Here is a 22,037-nt window from a genome sequence, read left to right on the forward strand (position 1 = left end):
TTATTGGTATTGTTGCTTGGTATAATAAGTATTTGTTGGCAATTAAACCTTAACTTTATCATTTCTGCCCATAAGCCAACAGAAAACAATGCCACCATTCACAGCTTGTATTAGATTCAAGTCAATGTTTCTTCTTATATATATTTTTCCTGTCATCCATATCAGTCAGTTTTTCAATGCTGTAATATTTGGTAGCCCTGTGAGTGGTCTATCTATCTATCCATCCATCCATCCATCCATCCATCCATCCATCGGGGTCTGGCCATTTTACTTGTCTTTTTTTTTTTTTACATCCAAGTAAACATCGCAGGTGCACTTATAGTTATGTTTTTATATGCTAAACAAGTCCTTCAGTCTAAAAAATATATGTATGCTTGGTTGGGTATAAGTGTGCTATATTTTACATTAGTTATAGAAATGGAAAGCTTCTTTGAAGAGCACCTTTCATTCTACTTCTGGATGGATGTGATTGCCCTGAGGAGATACAACAAACGCGCATGCTGTCATTGATTAAATAATCTTCTATAAAGGACAGATGAAAAGAGAAATGGATGCAGAAAGACGAGAGCAGAGCTAGACTCTAGTGCTAATAAAGCCAAAATGCTCAGCATACTTGGATTTGAATGAGTAAATATAATGTGCAGATGCAGACCTATGAAATACCTAAGTGCACACACTAAGATTTCACAAATACATGCGTGCAGCTCCATCTCTGGCATCTTCCTGTGTACTCACTGAGTTGAGTGTCTGGAACTCTAATACATTATGCATTAGCCCTCAACACGTCCTTGACCAGGGTTACATAAATTTCACATACATTACAGATGTAATCCATTCTAATGAGCTTAGACTTTATCTACTTGGGCATGAAAAACACAAGGGAATTAGGACACTCAAGGCAAGATAAATATCATCATGCTGCATACTTAGCATTTGTTGGTAAAGTTTTAATGTCAGCAAATGTAGGTGTAAAACCATACAGGGTGATTGTATACACACTGCAGCACACTGCAGTGGCAGCTGGTGATTTTCCTGAATGGGGCAAAAGACATTAAGGACCTTTGCTTACATAGTAGAAATGCTGTTGCCTCATATGCTGAGCTCTGATGTAAGAACTTTTGTTACTATTATTTGAGTAATTTACTCAAGAAATTAACCACACACCTTTGCTCAGCTTGACTAGTTCCTTTCTTTCCCTACAGCACAGAAAGAAGACTTACAAAATAATGTGGAATATACATTAACTCCCATTTTATTTATAACATGATGAAAACATAGTTTCAGCTCCTTTCAGTGCTTTTAGGCCAACCAAAAGTTAAAGCAAAGTAAGGATGAAATGTTTTACAGAAAAAACCTACCGTATAATTGATCTATTGATTCTGTCTTGTTTTCTTTCGATTTTTCATTTAAAGTGTGGAATAAAGTTGGATAGCTTCTATATAATTATTGTGATGAATGCAAACAGTGACAACCTCTGCTACACACTTGTATTTCTACATGGCCTCTTCACTGACAGTGCTGCCGGTTTCTTGTTAATTCCATTGTTTACGCAGTTTCAATATGACAACTTTACAAATTTATGGGAATAGCATGTCTATCATTTTATAGCAAAACATTCTCCTGCGGAGGGACTCAAATACTGCCAAAGGCACTGACATCTCCGACACGGTACACTCTGGTGTCTATGCCCTTACTGACAAGCGGTATCAATATTGAACATAAAGAGCCATGTTTATACTGTTTATAAATGAGAAAAAGTCCACATGAAAAACACAGGATCGTGAGTGGTGGTGTAAATCTCATGACTCTGAACCAGACGACATCGACTGTTTCAGCTTTATTTTATTTATTTATTTTTTTAGCTTACTTTAACTTTTGGGTTTATGTCACAAAATACAACTAAAAGTTAACACATGTTATGTTAATCAGTAAAACATCAAGATAGAGATCTCATTGTAATGTCTTCTATATACACCTGCACTTTTTCCACTGTTGAAGTACTTACCACTTTAAAAAAAAATGCTAAAAACAAGGGTTAAGGCTTAATGGTTAGACGTCAGTGTCTGCATATTTGTATGCACCAACCTGTGTCCTGATCACAAATCTGCTCACAGGGTTCAGTGGTCCTCTGGCCGCAGTAATCCTGGACCCATTGTGTGGATGAATTGGTCTGATAGTAGAGAGTTAGCTTTGCTGGATTTAACCAATTAGAAACATCCAAGAAACTGCCCATGCTCACCACAAAACTACTTCCTGAAAAAAAGAAAAACAAAACAAAACAGGAGCCAATTATTTTGCATGAAAAAAAGGCAAAAATAAACAAACAAACCACAGAAAAGTAGAACAGATGTGATTGTGTTGTATTTATGCTCTAGGTTTGAGGTTCTATTGCAAAATCAATTGGAAAGTAGCTAAATCTTTTGTTTTCACTGTAATTTCATTTCCCATCTGACCAGACTGAATTTAAATGAGAAAATTAAGACCTATAATGTGTATAGATTGGGTGTTGTTGGTAATTGCAGTAGAGGGGCTAAAAGGGTTTCACGAGTCAATCAGTAAACGCTATGCTTAATGACGCTGACTTACCTTTCTTTCTTACTGCTCTCAGACCAATCGTTAAACTCCAATCACCGAACAAGATTATCTCTAATTGATGCCAATGAGTTTTGGTTCCAAAGGGAGCTGTGAGAAGGCTTTCTGGATTCTTATACAGCTATATTATGGGTCATGGACGGTACATTTGCAGAAGCATTAACAGTATATAATTCTTTGTCCAGGTGAATTCAAAATGCATTAGAACATCTATATATTAAAACAAAACAAACAGGTTCGGTACAGCTAGATGAACTGCATCAGATGGATGTGTGCAAGTCCTTTGTGCTGTGGTAAAATATACAGCTCATATGAGAATAACAAATAATGTTTCGCCTTTACATTCTGTAACAAACAAAGCAATGACATCCCAAAACTCATCTGTTCTCTCTCTGTTATTTATTTATTTTACCCTTTTAACATTTTGGTTGTTCTGAAGTCCTGACAGAATACACTGCCATTTGTTTCCTCCTACACATGAAAAGTCATCAGCTGCTTCTTTTCATTTGACAGAAAAACACTGCCACAGTACAGTGTGACCAACACAAAGCCTTCAACAAATGTACTTGGTTTTCCCTAAAAATTAAGTACCAAACCATGTGTTAGCATTCAATCTTATCGAGACCAATGACCTGCATGTTTTTATCTGTTACATTTGATAGCTTGTCAGATGATCCCACATTGTTTATTGGTTTAAGTGTCTGGCGTAAAACACATTTTGAATCAATCAATATGTTTTGAACATTTTCAATTAATAAGTGCATAATTCTGTATAAGTCATAGCAAAATAACCATGGTAACAATCTTCCCTAGATATGAAAGATCGCTGGTGTTCTTGAAAGTAAAGTGTTCAGTACCCAGCAAAATGCCAGAAGCCCAAAATAAATCGCTAAAAGCCTTTACGAGGTCAAAGTGACCAAAGGTAAGCATGACAAGGCCCCTTTCTGCCAGTAGGTCTCATTTACAGTGATACTGGCAGAAGTAAATTCTTCTGCTAACATGCTGAGGAGAGAGCTGATATGCAGCCTTCTCTGAGTCCTGTAAAGAAATCCCACTTGGGGAGTAGGAGCATTGTTCACTTAGCTCTGCATATTATGATTCAAATGCAGAAGAATGGGGAGAAAAAGAAAGCATTGTATATCAGTGTCAATGCGGTAATCAAAATAATGACAGTAATAATGAATGGGTGCAACAAAAAATTTCATTGACTTATTGACACATATAATTTTGTGTTATTTTTCGTTAATAAGTTGTTTGTGCTTTCCTCTATTGTATACTGCTGTATTATTTCAATTATCTACACAATGTCATGTTTTTGATAATTGAGTTACATGACTGGGTATCTAATTGATAAGATTCTTTGACAGACAGTCACATTTAAAATATGACTATTTTTGCAAATATAATTAAGGTATTTACACCATGACTCTAAAGTGAATGTCAGTTAACAGAAAAGCAACACTGGAGTAATTAGAATATAAAAACACAAGAATATGTCGGTACACTTAATTCCACTACTAGTTGATTTTGAGCTGCGTATCTCACAACGTTGGCTAAATGATCTGAGTCTTCTTAATCTGCTGCTCCAGTTTCCTTTCTTGTTACCTGCCTGTAAATAAACTTCTGTTCTCTCTCTATCTATCTCATTTTTTTCCATTAGGCTCCCATTAGCTGTAGCCTTAGTGATTATTATAAATGCTTTGTAGTTGTTTTTGTTTACCTTTCACTGTCATGGCAACTGGCTGCTCACATTCAGTTTATTCATCATGCTAATGGCTGATATCACCACCTGACTATTCACCTGCATCGTACCAGCATATATTAGATATAGAGCAACTCACGTCCTTTGTGTCAACTTATAAAGTATATAAGCAGACAGAAGAAACAGAGCATTTCGTCTGTCTGCTTGTACATTTCCTGAAGTGACTTATAGTTATGTGTTGCTTGCCAGTTGGAATTGTTTTGTTTGTTTATCTCGTGGATTTGTTTGTTTGCTCTGACTGCCTGCCTGCTGCCGACTGTATGCATGCCAGACTACAGGGTTAAGCTGCCTTTTACCACATCTGCTCTGCCTCAGGTGTCTGCTTTTCTGTGTCCGAGTTCCAGCACACACAGTTTGTTTGCAGGGGAAAAACAAAACTAGAATCCTAAAACCCTTATCTTAACTCCTTCGAGGTGTACAGTTTATGTTCACCCTGCAGTAAACACACATGCAGTATGGAATGCACAACATGATTTTCCTCGTCCAATATCTTATTCTGTAGTGGGGCTTAAATGCAGTAGTGAGTGTCGCACTACAACGAAGCTCATGGACTCGGCGAAATTAAAATACACGAGTGCTGGTTTATCATGAATATCTACGATTATTTCATTAAATTCCAAATATGATTTTTGATACCTCGCAGGCTGATCATTAGGCCAAAGGAGAGCTTCAGGGGCATCCAAAAATTTAGATAATTATTGTGTATAACTTGATATTCCTCACTGCTAGTAGCAGTAGAAGGTCAAAAAGGTTACTAAAATAAGTCAATAATCATTCTCCATATTAAATTTGAAAGCGTCCTCGCTGCCAGTGGTAGAGATTTACACTACACTATGTGTGTTATGGAGAGGGAGAAAAAGACAACATTATAGACACTCAAAAAAACCGTGATTATTTTGTAATACATTTTTTGAGTAATTGCCCCACAAAGCTCAGAAGTAAGTGGACAAACTTCATTGTTTTTAATACTTTGATGAAAATCCTCGAGTCATTGACAGGCGACAGGTTCCTATGCTGTGTCTTTATTGTGGCCACCTTTTGTTGCTGTTTGTATATGGATATGACAGCCTTACATTTTGTCAGCAGTAACAAAAAAGCATCTTGTTGTAACATCAAGCCATCTTTACACGTTGACAATTATTTGCCTCTTTCCTTGAGTACTTTTCACTTGGCTAGACCTTACTGTGGCTTTTATTTGCTTAATTTGACATGAAATAAGAGGAAGCAGCTTTTGTTCATTAGGCAATTACCCAACTACTTTAGAATCTGAAAATAGGGCCCTATGAATAAAAATAGCTAATTTCTAAACAAAATTCATGTGATAATTTTGTTAATCGCGTTAAATGAAAACCGATAGTCTGCACTCTAATCACATCTTGATTCTTTCACTTCATATCCACTGTGGTGGTATACAGAAGGAAAAAACAAACTGCGTCAATGTCAAAATACTCTAACGGTATGTTTATTTTACTGTAGATATCCAATAGTTACAGAATATATATTTTATGCACGCCTCCGTTTTCATGAAGTGTCCACGGGCACACAAATTCTGAGAGCGTGGGAGGACAAGAAATGAGACCTCAATGGCAGAAATGCCTTTTTGACTGATATGTGAAATCTTTCAGAGATGCATCAATCATTAGTTAAATTGCCTCAGCTCTTCACTCTCTCTTACTTCACTTAGCTCCTTGTACATATTCAAGTTTTCTCTCTTCTCCTAGTAAGGTTTGTTTTGCAGTATCGTGTCAACACACAGACCCAATTTACAATTAGCTCACTGTCAACAAGGAATTTTAAACAGATTAAATAATACTCTAAGCTGTTGCATGGGTCTGTTGCTTACAAACTCCATTTTTGTGAATTTAAACTTCTTTTGTCAACAACAAATGTTTTTGTGTCCCCATGTGAGCATATAAATTGACAGGAAATGGTATCAACTCCTTATTGACAGAGAAGTTCTTTATATTCGATTTCACTGACTATAGTTTTTATTTTTTTTGGAAAGCATACTTTCTGTCTGTGAAGCCAGCTTCTAATATGGCACTGATACAGCAGAAATATATCTTGGAGTTCTTATGTAACATTAGATGAATATGCATTGTTTGTATCAGGCTAACTGAAAAGATAAAAACAATAGGTTAATATTTTAATCTACAGCATGCAGTCACATGAAAAAGGGGCTAAATACTAAAAGCTCAGTTGAAAAACGAAAAATAATAATAGCCATAGTGTGTGCACAATGCTCTTCATCACTTTAATGGCTTTAAATGTCACTCAGTTTTTTGTGGTGATAATCAATCTTTTTTTCTTCCATTGCGAGCTTTCAGCGCGTGGGCTTTATTGTTCTGATTTTTGTTCATTTTTCGGTTCTAGAACATGATTTTCTCTTTTGTTGGATGAATGTTCATCTTTTGTACCTTATCAGTCGTGGAAAGGGGGCACTGAAACTGAAAGGCATTGAAATTGAAAACCACAAATCACGGTTGAGGGGGTGGGGAGTTTAATGCAGGCCATGTGAAAACAGAAACGGAGAATGTTGAGCTAGCCCCGGTCCATTAGCTGTTCCTCCTAACAACAAAGACTAAACTAATGACATAATACGTTTCAGTGCTCAACAACAACATGCAACTCGACAGTTATCTCTACAGTACGCTGCTCGACTGACAACTGTAACCAGTTATTGTTGGAAACAAACAAAACAATAAGATGCTATACTATGTGGGATAATGGCTATTATGATAACATGCTCCACAAATCTAGCATATCGCTTGTATTAGACGTTTTCAAACTGCTGCTTGGGCTAAATAACCACACTGCATCTTAGTAACATTTTGATGGGTTTAATGTAAGTATAATAAATCCTTGCATCTTCATCTCCATGTTTGATTTTAGTATTTGCGAGTTTCCAGTCAGCAAACAGATCTGTGTAAATTGGACCCAGGAGTTCTGTGAGCTGTCAGATCTACTAAGATTTTCATATCATATCATGTAATTTGAATCAAAATGAAAGAGTGCATAAAAACAGTGATGTGTAGTGAAGTCAGTTTCCAGCAAAAGTAAACACTTTTTGATGCTTTACTCGTTAAATATTCTGCCAAGGTCTAATAAATGCCCTGCACTTACCATCCGCAACAAAATGCTCTGGCACATGGAGGGTGACCTTAACAGTGAGGGGGCAGGAATCCTGCGTAGCATAGACAATGGCAATGACACATGTGCTGATAGTAATCAGTGTCAAGGTGACCTTATTTAGAGGACTGTGTGGATGGCCTGAAGGGAGAGAAAGAGAAAAAAGTAAAGGTAGACAGTTTAACAGTGGCCCTTTTGTTTTTATTAGAGTCTTAAACAGGTGACAGGACCATAATACACACAGCCACACAAACGTTTAACAAAATCATCTCGTTTTGCACTGTCCTTTCCTGAAAAGCCCTCCTCAAAGCCTTGAGAATGCAATTCATTGTACTGCTGATTTATGAATCCAACCCTGTTTCAAGTTTGGCCTGTGTAGATATGACTTGGGTTAACACTGCTTCTGCACACCCCAGAATCATTTGCCAGTATGATATATGATCTTATTGCTACTGACAGGGTTATAGATTGGTTGTTTTGGTTGCCCTTTGGCTCTGTCAGGGATCTTATTTCTAAGCTAAGGTATAGGAAATGAAATTAGCCGCTTAACCTCTGTCTACAGATATTTATCATGGGAGAGAAGTTGGCATGTTAAACGGAAGCTTACTGGGATGTGTGTAGGATAAGGTGATGATAGAGTAGCTTTGGAAACACTGCTCTAATGCGTTGAACAACCTGAAAATAACTCTTGTACTTTCTTAAACCAGTCACAAGAAAACATCACGTAATATTTCAGAATCTGCAGGCTTCAGAACTGTGCGAATAGCTTCTAGGAAGGGAGCTTCCCAGTGTGTATCCTGCGCTCTGCAGGTTTGTTGCAAAAGTCAATAGAAATGGCACAACTGCTCATGGAAGTCTGTTCTCTGCAGTAGAACTCATCACACTGTTTTGTTTAAATAAATAAATAAATACATTTGTTTATATATTTATTCATTTCAATGCCCAATAGCTTCCACAATGGGAATCGACTAATGCTCTGTGTGCTAGTTAGAGGTATGTTACTACATCATTTAGTACCACTGAAAAACACAGCCGTGTACAATTGTTCTGTGAATGCCAATTTCAGCTTTCCCCATATAACGTTTGACTGATCACATTCGCAGTGTTCAAATGGTCAAACAGACTGAAATAAAACAAAGCAATATCATAGAAAAGAAAGTTTCACCAGTATTCCCCTGTGGAAAGGCACTTTAATCTTGACAGAAGCTCGGAGGTAGTGAAATGCAGCTCAAGGCCAAACAAGGAGACAAAGTTAGGGTAATGGATTGACCCACACCGACTTGCACGTCTTACTCACTGTGATGGCTTTGTGAAGGGATAGAAACAATGGTTGTCTACAGAAATAGTGGCTGAGCAGCTAATGTCAGTGGGGTGCGGGTGGTGTCACTGGGCTTGTGAAGGGTTCCCTCAATTACTATAAAAGCTTACTGAGTAGACAAAAGCATGCGCACTCACGATGGCAAACACTTACATTATGGTCACAAACCAAGCATCCTTTCTGTGCTCAAACACACGCATAAAGTCACATGTAAATTTTAACTGAATGCACAAATACAAGGAGTGCACTAAACTCTTTATGTTTACTCTCATTCGCCTCCCCTCTGTCCATCATCTAATGAAAGAGCTACCTTTTTATACAGGCTGTAACTTTAACACAGGTCATGGCCATGGATTTTATTTTCCTCCAAGCTGTAAGGCCACAAAGACTTGATAATAAAATCTGTCAGACCAAGGTGTCAGTTAAAGTAAAGACGCCTGTTCTAGTGCATTTACACTCACAGGCAATTAACCATTTTCAGAACAGTTGTGGTTAATTGCATGTTCACACTGGACCATTCTGTGTTTAAATGTATGTAAACAGGAAATGTAATGGTAGGAAATGAAGTGACAGAAGGCTACAGAGCCAATTACAGGGGTAGGTTCATTCAATTCGTTCAATTCGTTCTTGTCCTTCATTCCGAAAAACGTTGCAATTATCTAAGACCATATGCACATGCTTGATATCTGAAATCTACCCAGCTGCTGTCTCCAATGTACAGAAAAATAGAGACATTTAATTGGAGAATCCGCTTTTAGATGAATTATATATCTGCAGTTCTATAGAGTTAAGAAGTTTTGTTTTTTTTTCAAATCGTACATTTCCTCTCTTTTATACTTCTAATAGAAATCGCAATTGGAAAAGCAACTAAATTGCTTTTCTAATTGCTTTTAGATCCTATTCCCACACCAGAAGGCTTACAACCAAATTAATAAGATTATAAAGTGGTGTGTGATTTATTGTCCTCTTGACCTAGTGTTGTTTAGGTGAACTGCAGACACAGGGTTTAAAAACATCATGATTTTCATCATTTTTGTCAGCTACTTTATAGATATACACAGACTATGTAATTCATATACACACAAATCCAGACTCTTCACTATCACATATCACTATGGGAGAGGAAGTTGAAAATCATGCATTCAAGTTATGTGACTCAGCTTAGGTCATCACAAAACTCCCATTGACATCAGCTCATATGTCTGCTTTGAATGTCATTGAGCTGTGGAACAGCACTCCCAGCCCCACTGGGAACATACATGACCCCTTCCTACTTCCAGCTATGCTGACAATTCCGGAAATGACTAGCCTCATTTGACTCAGCTTTAATGTTCTCTCCCATCATTCCCTCTTATATTCAAATGGGATAAGGCTGGCGTTCATTTGTTTTTGTATTATACTCCCTTTTGACTTTAATGTCTTCTCAGCAGCGCGCAGTGGCTAAGAGGGTCTCCTGCTGAGTAAGTTAATGTGTAAAAAATGTACGACATTTATTATAATACACCTGAGTTTCTTCCCACCTTTGCTGCGCCTTCGTCCTCTGTGCTGCTCTGTGTAAAACTTCATTTGGTTGTCATCTTCAGGCTCTGATCCCGATTCCCCTTGAGGACCAAACACACCTCCAGCCTCTGGTGGTGAAATGTAAAGACAAACAAAGGCAAAAATAAATCTAATTAGAATCATAATTCAGTTGATTGTTTGTTTTTCAGATATAGAAAATATAATGCAGTCGGGGTACAAGCAGTTATTCAACCTTTGGGTGTTGTGTATATAGAGCAGGACATAATATATTTTTACAATATGGACACAACAGTACACAGATTTTTAACTAATCAAATTTCCACTTCTTACCACCTTTGCTGCCACTCGTGGTTTGATCTGTTGGTGAGTTGTCAAATGTTAAAAAGACTTTGGAGCTCAATTTTCTAATCATATTAGGTAAAGTGTGTGCATATTTGCATGTCTGACTCTGAGTTAGAGTGACAGCAAGAGCAGGGCTGTGAGTTAAGAGGCTTTGTTTATTACTGCTTTGGCACTGCAACATCAAAACACACACACACACACACACACACACACACACACACACACACACACACACACACACGAGGGCTGACACACAGTGATAACAGTCAGGGATTTGCAAAGTGTAAAACCACTGAAGGATAACATAACATAAAATATCTGTAAATGGCTTCAAACTACAGTCTCAAACCAGATTAAAAAATGTCCAGTAGACGGTTTATGTTAAATATCTTTATTATTGTACCACGCACATTCTTTCATGTATCATTTAGGTTTAGTCATAAAAATGATCTTATGCTAATAAGATCCAGATTTCCTCATGGTTATACATATGTTTTGCTTGTATTACCCAGAGGATCACAGTGATTACACTTCCTAATCTCCTGGAGTAGAAAAAGAATAAAGGACAGAGTGAAAATCAATGCTTGTGATGACCATAAATACACATCTAAGAAAAAACGTTTCACTCGATGACTACGAGTTAAAACAAAGACAAAGAACAAAATTAGGATAAGTGCATTATGTCAATACACTTATTTTTATGATACATGAGGACAGCTGATAATGACACAATGACAAAAGCATTTACTTTTCTGCAAGAGACAAAAGCTTTATCCCCACAGGAATATGACTTTTAAGTCATATTCAAGCATTCATAATTGTTTCATTCCTGGTATATCATTAAGAAAATGCAGTGCAACGTGGATGAAGGGGGTACTTAGAGTAAAATAGTTCTTGGCCAGCATATGGTGACAAATTGATCATTTCGCATAAATCAAGTCAAATGACAGCTCGCTTGTACGTCCCTTACAAAAGTGACCGCAAAATATATATACAAAATTAATTGGATTCATTCCAGTCACAATTTAAGTGTCAGTGTATAAAGTACAAAAGCTTGGTTATTCTGAAAAATTGATGGCTAAGGAAATTGATCAGGGGCTTGGATGCTCTCAATTTAGGGATGTCACATTGTGTTAAGACTAAGCTGGAGGACGGTAAGTTTTTTTTTTCAGAGAGTAAAGTAAGCAAAAGCAAGCAAAAATAAGTAAGATAATAAACTAACAATATTATGAAGATATGGTGAACTCTTCATAGTGAAAAACAGAGTAGACACCACCCACCACAGGCAAATAAAGAGAAAAAAAATAGGCGCAGGAGCAACTCATAAGAAAGTATACAGATCTAACACTGTTTATCATCTTGAAATCTAGTATTTTTTATAGATGTCATTAAGTCCTTATTACAATAAGGTAGATTAAAAAAATCCTTTCTTCCTTGTTCACTGGACACAGTCAGAATTTCAAGGCAAGTGCTGAGCAATGTCAGGTGAAATAGACTCCTTCATTCACTTCATTAACATTATGTTACAGCTCATGAACATTTTCGTGCATCATAAAAGATTTAGACATGATTAAAAGGTCTATCAAGTCAGTGTAGAAAGCATACACTGAAAACTGGAATCATTCTTTTGGTCTCATGCACTTAAACAAGTCTAGAGTTGAGTTGGAATTCAAGCATAAGTCTGGTGCTGTTTGGAGGGTGAAGCCAGGGCAATGTGCTGTAAAATTGGTTCTGGATTTATGCATAGTCTTAGAACATGCCCAAAAAGGTGGTAGAGGAAGAAAAGACAGGGAGTGTACTGTATTTCAGGTAGGTCTTTTCTGTTACACCTAATGAGGAACAAGTGTAATTTATTGAAAAGTAGTAACACATACTGTCTCTATGCAATATTTATGCATATTATTTAAAACCTGTGTATGTCTCCTGGGCCTTAGGTTAAAGCAAGTCAAATTTTAATATATAATCTCTTCTGTTAGTGCATTTATTAAATGCATGAATCTTTTTGCCCACTACACTAATTACATTTTAATATGACTTGGTTTCCATTTGAAATTTATTGGAGATGCAAATAAAAGATTAGAGACCTTGTTCCAGTGATAAAGGAGAATCTTTAAAGATGTGTCCCAGTCACAACCAAATTTTAGAAATGCATCTGACTCATGACTAGAAATGTTGATGTGTCATTGTGGTGGATGTAATGCCTTTAAAGGTAAGTTTTAACACAGTGATGTCCTGTTTATCAGTATTCAATTTATTAATCATATGGTTACTAATCAAACACTGGTGTTACTTGCATAAGTTCTTCAATCTAAATGCATTGTAGACTCAAGTCGTAAAGTACAAGTTTCTACAGTAGAACCATTGTCACCATGTTTTTTTCTACCGTATTTAAGTATATCAACTTACCACAAGTCATAGTCTTTGAAGAAATGAGGATAATGTAGTGGTGTGGATTGAATGCATTATAAAAACAGGTGCAGAATAAAAGAGAGTCTGTGTTTTAATTTTGCCCCTCTACTTATCTTTGTCCTATCCACCCTCACAATTTTAAGGTGAGTGTTTCTTCTTTCTTTTTCCACGTGGAGTTCAATGTAAAGACCGTCTTGAGGTAATATGCTGAGCATAGCAGGACAGCGGCTTCCTGCCCTGCTTTGCTTAAATCATTGCTGCTTTTTATAGGTGGTACCATAATGTCCCATCTTTGAGCTCTCTGGGGTCATAAAATGCGTGCCTTCTTGGTTGAATGGTTAAAAAGGGCAATATATATTAGAAAGGTGAAGAAAGTGCTGGCCTTTCAGAAGATACGGAAAACATTCCCGGTTATTGTTTTTTTTTTTTTTTTTTTTCCTATCAGAACATAGCCTGGGCTCTGCAATGCCCTATACCGTTATTGCTATGAAAGCTGCTTTGGCACTTTGTCATTTATGTCCCATTAAATGAGTCATTCAGTGAAGGCAAACAGGGTCAAAAATGTCTCAGTGTCCTTTAGTTAGAAAGAAAGTTCAGATTATGTAAAGGTGCTTCAGGTCTCCACTAATCTCCTGCTGTTCCCATCTCAACTTTGAATGCCACTTGAAGTAATCACTAGAAGAATGAATGTGCTTCCTGCAGTTTTCAGATTTGATTTGGACGTTGAGTAACTTTGAAAAAAGGAAAAAAGTGCTTCTTCATAAAAATATCAATTGCCTCACACTGTGAAATCTATCAAATTGACTGTTTGATTAATAATGGACCCTTTACAGAACCAGTTTGCACCATACTGGTTCAGAATCTTTACTTGTAATTTCTGTCAGATTGGGATGGGACTTGGAGTTTCAAATTATCCTCTATTAGTATTCCCTATAGTAGATCTGACTTAGCAATGTTCATTAATGGCAAAAAAAAGATTAGGACTGCAATTTCACTGTTATTCATGTGAGGTTTATACAGTTTTTTGAAACTGGGAGAAATACACACAACTGTGATGAAAAACAGATAGAAAGAAGCAAAACCAGTGCATAAAAGGAAATACTGGTTATAAAGGGACTGTCACTAAAATGTAAATGAATAATCAAGAGACAGGGATTTTCACACTGCATTAGCAGCTCAGTGAACATCAAAATGAATTTCAAGTTTAATAACTGCACAGTCACAACTCTCTGAACTCTCTTTGTTTGGTATTATAAAGTGGTCAGATAGTGCTTTCATTTATTGCCCTTTTAACCCGACCCTTTGTGAAGTATAATTCCTTTGCACCTTTTGTCTGCTATCAGTGGGATTTTAAAAGAAAGCGGAGCAGGTTCTGTTTGCCCGTCAAAACCTTCTTCATTATTTCATAAATACAAACTGTTAAGAGGTTCAGACATGCATACATTTTATTGAGCTTAGTATTTAAAGTGAAATATCAATTTTTCCCTCAGTTAATATGGATCTTCATGGTTTAAACTGAAATAGCTATTCATACCATTAAGGATGCAGTGACATTGCACTGATCGCACAAAGGTGTGCTGACAGGCAAAGTACGTGTGCAATCCAAATGACAGTTAAATAGTGCTTCCAGGCTAAGGCACAGATTTGATAAATAACACACACAACAATATGTCTGAAACAAGGTGCAAAAGTCTTTGAAAATCTGGCCCTTGGCATTTTCTATTTCACTGCTTCTCCTCCTTTTCCACTACACTTCTTCTTTTGTCAGTTCACTTTTTCCTGTTTTCATCTTGCTTTTCTCTCCCTCAGCGGTAATGCCTTCAAAATCAAGTCCCATAAAAACGTCAGCACCCGGCACTGTAACTAAACTCCAGCATGACTGTACAACAAATTTCAATTACTCGGGTAGACCAATCTTACTTTTACCACCCATTTCACAGTCCCCAAGTCCATTACATAATTTCCGACGCCTCTCTTTGTCACATCCTCAGTTGGCATGATCTGTTTTCCCTCCATCTGTTTTGCTATAAAAAAAAAAAAGAGCACACAAATAGCACACTAATTTTACTCTCAACAAGACGTTTTTTTGGCCAATTTTTTATGTATTAAGGTCAAGTTTAAAAAGTTTTATTGTCACAGGCACAGTAAAACTAAACACATCAGTTCCCATTTAAATTACTGGACAATTAAATTATTATTTTAGCAGTTGCCCTTCACAGAAAGCTTATAAAAATTTTAACTTCTAAATTTTCTAATAAAAAAGAAACAACAAAGGTCCAAGAAATTTATAAAAGCACAAGTAATACATGTGCATACAAAGAAATTAGTTAAAGACGCCAGATATAACTGAATTGTACCTGTGCCTTGTGCAAGTTTACAAACAGATTTTTGCAAATTAGTGCCATCCATCTACTTATCCATTCATCCATCTGATTGTCTGTCCATCTGTCCTGCCAGAGTTCAACACCCACCATGAGTGAGTATGACTTACTGCCGCAATGAACCAAGCTAATGTTACAGTTCTACAGGAACCAAATGGCCCATAACTTCTGGCCAGACACCCCGTACTTCAAAGCACCTTCCACAGAATAACCCGAGAGAGATGGATTGCATCCCTTATCCAAGTATACAAAACACAAACTGGATGTGCAAGTCCCACATAGCCTCAAATATCCTTGAGAAGATGAAGAGCTGGTCCAGTGTTCAACAACCAGGACAAAAACTCCCTACTGAATCCGAGGTTAAACTAATGGTTGAACTCTCCTCTCCAGTACCCTGCCATAGACATTCCCAGAATGGCCGAGGAATGTGATCCCCCAGTCCCCACCCTCCAATCCCCTTAACTCTTAAACAGGGAAACCACAACCCTAATCGCTATCCAGAGATACCACACCAGTGTCCATGCTATGTTGCAGCAATGTGTCAGTCAGGACAGCCAGAACCTTAGGCAATTTTCATGCACCCCAGGGGCCTTGACACTGAGCATGTGTTTACTATATCAGTGACATGACCCCCAGAGCGAGGCAAGTCGTCACCCTTGTCCTTGTTCCATGGTGTCACTAAACTCCTACGTTTTTGCATTAGCCACTGCCAGAGCTAAACAACATTTGGGCTGCCGGTACTTCTCAGCATCTCAAGAGTCCCACAGGTTCATAAAGGGAGCCTGAGAGCTCTCTTCACCTCTGGTGTCCACCATCTGGTTACAGAAATACATGCATGACAGGTAAAACAGATAGCACATAGAAAATGGTCCAGTTGGACTCAATGTGCCAAGTCTTCCTTGGAACGTAATCAAAGCTCTGTTTGAGGGGGAATTTAAGATTTTGTGGATCAGTGCTGCCTAACTATATGCTTGGGTACACCAGGTCTGTCCAGCATCTTTACCTGCCACTTTATCCAACTCAGCACCAGGTGGTGATCAGTTCACAGCTCGGCACCTCTCTTATCAATGTTTCCCGAGCTTGCTCCTGCACACCCGCAAGCCATCCACTCGTCTAAGTCTACGTATTTAGAGTCAGCTGTGCACTTTTGTGCTAGCTCATGAATCACTCTGCTGGATCATTGTTTACTGTGCTTCTGTGTCCTCCTTAGTGTCTTGTTCAAGGACTCAGTCATCCTGTCTGTGAAAACTACCTGCTTTACCTCATGGAACTTTCAGTTCACAGCCAGATAAGATTAGTCATGTCAACACAAACACCTGCTCCTCGCTGGTAAATTGATCTGTCTTGATTCTCACCTGCCCTCCCACTCTCCATCACAAAAACCCACGTTCAATCGGATTGCAGCCTGCTTTGAATTTGACCTGTTCTGTTTCAATCCGCTTTTTTAGTCTGGAAAATTCTCATCCATGACAGAAACACCCTTCGACAATGGTATGAGTTTTCACATTGCATAGTTTCTACACTCGAGGGCATTCTGCAGCTCCCTTCTTGGCAACATGTGTTTGGAACGCCAGAAACAGAACTATCAGCTGATCCAAGCTGGGCCAGGGCTGATGGTAAATGAGTAATCCACAACTTGTTGTGACAAAAAAACAAGGTTATTTTTAAACTGCACTGTCATATCATTTTAGCAAAGACTCGGGACGTAACTTCACATGACAAATGTTGGGAAGGCTGTTTATATTTTATATGTCTAAAAGTCAGATTTTTAAATCACCAAATATCAGTATCAAACATTCATTTTCCCTTTTTTTCAAGACTTTGAAAGAATACAATACTTTCTTTTTCAAAGTATTATTCCTTATCGTTTCTTCACAAAGACACACACACACTAATACATATATATATATATCTTTAGGTAAGTGCGTAGGAAATTTAATAAAAATGTGTGAGATTAAGAGAGTTGAAACAGTGATCCGTTTTCATTAAAATGTTAATTTATACATGATAATAAGAAAAATATATTCCTGGTAGAGAAAGTTTACAGAAAAAGGTCAGGCGGAGAATAAAAATAAGACTAGTAGATAAACAAAGAAAAGAAAGAAACAGTAGCCATAAACAAAACAACTGTGAGAGAAAAAGAAAGTTAGGTACCACATTTATACGCTGAAGTGAGGTGATTTGGTGTTAAGAAGGTTTAAAGGGAAAAGGGAGAATAAGGGAGACAGTGTGATTAGCAAAGAGCACACTCACATGTGCGCGCGTGCACAGTGGTTTTATAGAGAACAGACAGTCCTGGAGTGAGAATGATTAGTGAGATGAGCAGATACTGGAAAGCAGGGAGGTGAGGTGATGAGTTCAATCTGAACAGTAAAAGCTAATAATCTTCTTCAAGGGACGATGGCACATCACACCCTGGAAGAATGCTACGATACACTAAACAATACAAGAGAATAAAAGACTTCCACACTAGCAAAAATAGTGACACATTTCTGCTTCTGGAAATGAAAGTGAAAGATTAAGGAAGCAATAAGACTGAACTAAACTGCAGTACTCCTGACATTACCAGGATTCTTTACTTACAGACTTTTTCAGTGTCCTTTGCATTTGGTTAACCTTTGGCACAAGCACCAGGTAAAGAAAACTATTTTTCCAATTTGCAGTAATACACTTTTTGAGGGAATGGTATTTAGGACCTCTCCACCCTACAGTATATCTTGCATTTGAGAAAAGTCTGAAGTAGGACTACACATAACAAAGACACCTAACCCCACACAAAACTGCACCAAACAACCGTACCAGGAAACCTCCCCAACCTTCCATGTGCCTGGGATGTCTCAGAGGGAGGACCTCAAAGACCACCAAATGACCACAGTGAAACCTCCATGCATCCAGTGTGACAAAATACCCATTAAGCGGACCATAAAAACCCAATTAGAATAACAAGACCTACAGTGCATTAATTTAGATCTTCAACTGGCAGTTGTAATAGCTACTTAATTACTAAAAGAGTCTATGCGGTTATGTCAAAAAAATCTACAGCTAAGTAGAAGAAGACCATCATTTGTGGGCGGAGTCTGATTTTCTAGAGTGCTTGAACTAATAGTGGATGAAAGCAATGAAACTTTTATCATGAGAAGACAACAGAGCCTAAATGCTAGGCAAATAACTAGATGTACTACACTAGGGGTTGGCAACCTTTATTATCAAAGAACTATTTCTGAGGATTTTTTCAGGAAAGAAAAAATAAAATTGCATGCAGTTGAAAAAACAAGTAAAATTAAACAAAACCCCCATTTGATTATTATAATGTAGGTGATATAGCTGATTAAGTTTAAATTAACATATCAGCATTACTAATAGGTGTAAATAATTAAAAAACACATGTGACTACTCAGCAGGGGACTATTTATGTTTATTTGATACTTAGACTTTGCCTTTTGATTGCAATAATACAGTGTGTTGCTGTAATTATGAATAATAGAAGTAAAATAATAAAAAAAATTTCAGACAAAATGGAACTACTATGGAATGAAATGGAAGCAAGGAAAACATACGGTATCTATTAGGTCTACGAGCAATGCGTTTGTGCAGTTGAATCAAATTAAAAGTATGCTTCTTTGTAAATAAATAAAGAATATAGCAATCTAACAGCTGTAAAAATCAAAAGTAAAAAGAAGAATATTTAATAAAATAGACAAAGACACATTTCACTATATTCTGGCTAAAGTTCAGCTGCAGTTCAAGCATACTTGCAACCCACCGGTGTTGGTGGTGAAAGGAATAAAATGTGTGCATGTACTTTTAAAATGTTTAGTAGACAGACTCAGAATTAGCCATGATGAAGAAAGGTCCGTGCTGGCCACTGAGGTTCAACAAACTGAAAAGTTTAAGGCAAAATGTGACTCTCATTTAAGTTCAGCTATAGTTCCTCCACTCCCTCCATTAGTCTCTCCAAATGTTCGGTCTCACGCTCCCTCCTCTCCTCCAGCTGTTTGGATATATCTCTATGGCACATCTAGTGTATGTTACTAACTTCCAGAACTATTGGGAGGCTCTATGATCTGCCATTGCTGTAAAAGACAAAAAGATTCATTGGAGTGAATGGAGATGACGTGACTGTTCAATTCAGCGGTTCAGATGGTGGTACTAACAAAAAGACTAGAGGCCAAACTGGAGACGGCAGAGTTAAGGATGTTCAGATTTTCACTGGGAGTGACCAGAATGCACAAGATTAGAAATGAATATATTAGAAGGAAAGCGCAAGTTGAGTAGTTTGGAGAAAAAGTTAGGGAGGCAAGGTTGAAATGGTCTGAACTCATGCAGATGAGGGTTAGTGTGGGTATATCGGACAAAGGTTGTTGGATATGGAGGTGCCAGGGAGGAGGAAAACAGGAAGATCACAGAGAAGATTTATGTGTGCAGACAGTTGGTGTGACAGATGAGGATGCTGTCAATAGGGTGAGATAGACAAAGATGATTTGCTGTTGCAAACCCAAAAGGAGTTGTTGTTGCTTCCGGAAAGAAGAGGAAAAATAGGTAAAGGATTTACTGGGTCTGTCTGGTCATAAACTACAAGAAAGCTACGACAGTGCAAAGAAAGCTGAAGAGAACAGTGTATGGAATCTAACTCATTAGCTGAGTAGCCAAACAATGACTTTAAAATATTCTTCCACTTGAAAATTTTCGTCAACATAGATGCATGTACCTGCTCTATATGTTTACAGGGTAGCTTTAAAATGTAATAACAGTATACTATATCATGTAGCAATCCTAACTGACAATATAAGGTTAAGTGTTGCTTTTCTAGAATACCGTTATACAGACACAGATCAATAAAGACAGTCCTTCGCTCTTTCAATGTGAGGGAGCACCAGTTGTGAGAGAAGTGACCTTTAATAGGTCAGGGTACACTTGTCAGTGTTAGTTTAAAAGCAAAAGAAAAGAAGAAGTGAGAGGGGAATAAACAGATGTCAGCACTGTAGCTGATTTACAATAGCTAGGATGAATGGTGACAGGTGTGTAAACAAATACTCTAATTTATACTTTGCAATCGTATGATGCATTTGGCTTCAGTTAGATTCCCGTGACTTTGGGAGCAAGACAAATTGACCTGACTTACTGCTTATGTGTGTACTGTAAAGTACACACTGCACTTTTCTGTAGGTAGGATAAGATATTGATGCTCTGTGCACAAGAAGTGTGCCTGTGAGTAAGCTGAGCTGACAGAAGAACCAGTCCCCACATGGCTCAACAACTGGCAATCACATTAAGACACAGCTGTATTCAGCAGTTAGACTGTGTAAGACCAGCAAACTAAATATTTTCAGCTCAAACTCAATATAAACTGACATCCACATTCATACAAAAGGGAAAGTATGTAAATCTGCCATTTATAATGCAAAAGGCAAACGCAAATGTAAGAAGTTGCAGTCATTTGATTTAGTTTCACAAGAAAAGACTTAAAGAAACATGTATGCAAGAGGATAAAAACATTATAGTTTATAGCAATTATAGAAATCCCTTGCAAGTTTGATATAGGTTGCATTCATTTAAAAAAAACTGACCGTTCTTCATTGTTTAAGGATCAGGAAGAAAGGCCTGAGGTGTTCCATCCAGCTACACAGCACCAAGCAAAAGAGATTCAGTTATATAAATTAGAAAATCAGAGAGATAGGAGGGAATCCAGATGGTACAATCTATGATTTAAGCTGTTTGGTTTCGGTCCCAGTCTGTCTATTTTTAAGGAGAAACTGTATGTTGGTAAAGGATGCCCACAGGTAAAGTGATGGTGGGATGATGCTTCTCTCATTCATTTTTCTTGTATCTCTCATTCTCCCACTGTTCTGTTAGCACATTCAAAATATTCCCAATCAATACTGCTCCACTCTGCTGCTGGTGGTTGTACCTCTAAGAACTGCACAAACACACACACACACACACACACACACACACACAATCCAATTACACACACAAAAAAAACCCAGGCCTGCTGATAAGTTATTACAGAGGGCATTGCATTATAAGTGCCACTGACACATTTTACAGCCTAAATTTATGAGTTGCTACCTGATAAAATGGAGAGAAAGGACTTGAAAGGGTGGGAGGCTTAACAATGTACCACTTGGCTCTTGCACACAAACAGTTCAGTGTTTGTGCACTCATCTCTATATATTTTTTAATTGTATCTAACCAGCATCAAGAGCATACCAGCCAATTTAAAGCTAATAAACAAACGGTAATTTGTAAGGAGACCAGTCAGGGAATTTAGAGGTGTTATTATGGAAAAGGTGAGATGGGATTTGAGCTGGGGCTGTGGGCTGAGTAATTTTAGATGAAGGCCCTTGGCAGCTTGCTGTATTCCGATTCCTCATCTGTTACTGGCAACACAGTGCAGAGCACAGCCATTAAGGTTAAAACGTTATTGGCTTGCCACTGTAGCTATCCTAGGATACCCCTTGTTGTCTTTATAATCATCCCTGATAGAATTAACACTTTTATAATAAGTTAAAACTTAGCATACAGCTGATCCAGAATCCAGTGCTCTTAGTTGGTAACCTGGATATAAAGCACATCAGTGGTA

General features: G+C 37.6%; 1 protein-coding gene across 1 annotated transcript in view; it reads right to left on the reverse strand.

Moving 5' to 3' along the window:
* Positions 1–22,037, reverse strand: part of LOC102288892 (astrotactin-2) — a 292,853-nt gene that overhangs the window by 157,675 nt on the left and 113,141 nt on the right. The window contains exons 5-7 of the mRNA XM_005930128.3: positions 10,322–10,429; positions 7,478–7,624; positions 2,086–2,253 (exon numbers count right to left, since the gene is read on the reverse strand). Coding sequence (XP_005930190.1) covers positions 2,086–2,253; positions 7,478–7,624; positions 10,322–10,429 — 423 coding nt within the window. The remainder of the gene's footprint in view (positions 1–2,085; positions 2,254–7,477; positions 7,625–10,321; positions 10,430–22,037) is intronic.

The sequence above is a fragment of the Haplochromis burtoni genome, unplaced genomic scaffold (genome assembly GCF_018398535.1).
Source record: "Haplochromis burtoni strain Fernald_Lab_line unplaced genomic scaffold, NCSU_Asbu1 Contig_72, whole genome shotgun sequence".
NCBI classification, from domain to species: Eukaryota; Metazoa; Chordata; class Actinopteri; order Cichliformes; family Cichlidae; genus Haplochromis; species Haplochromis burtoni.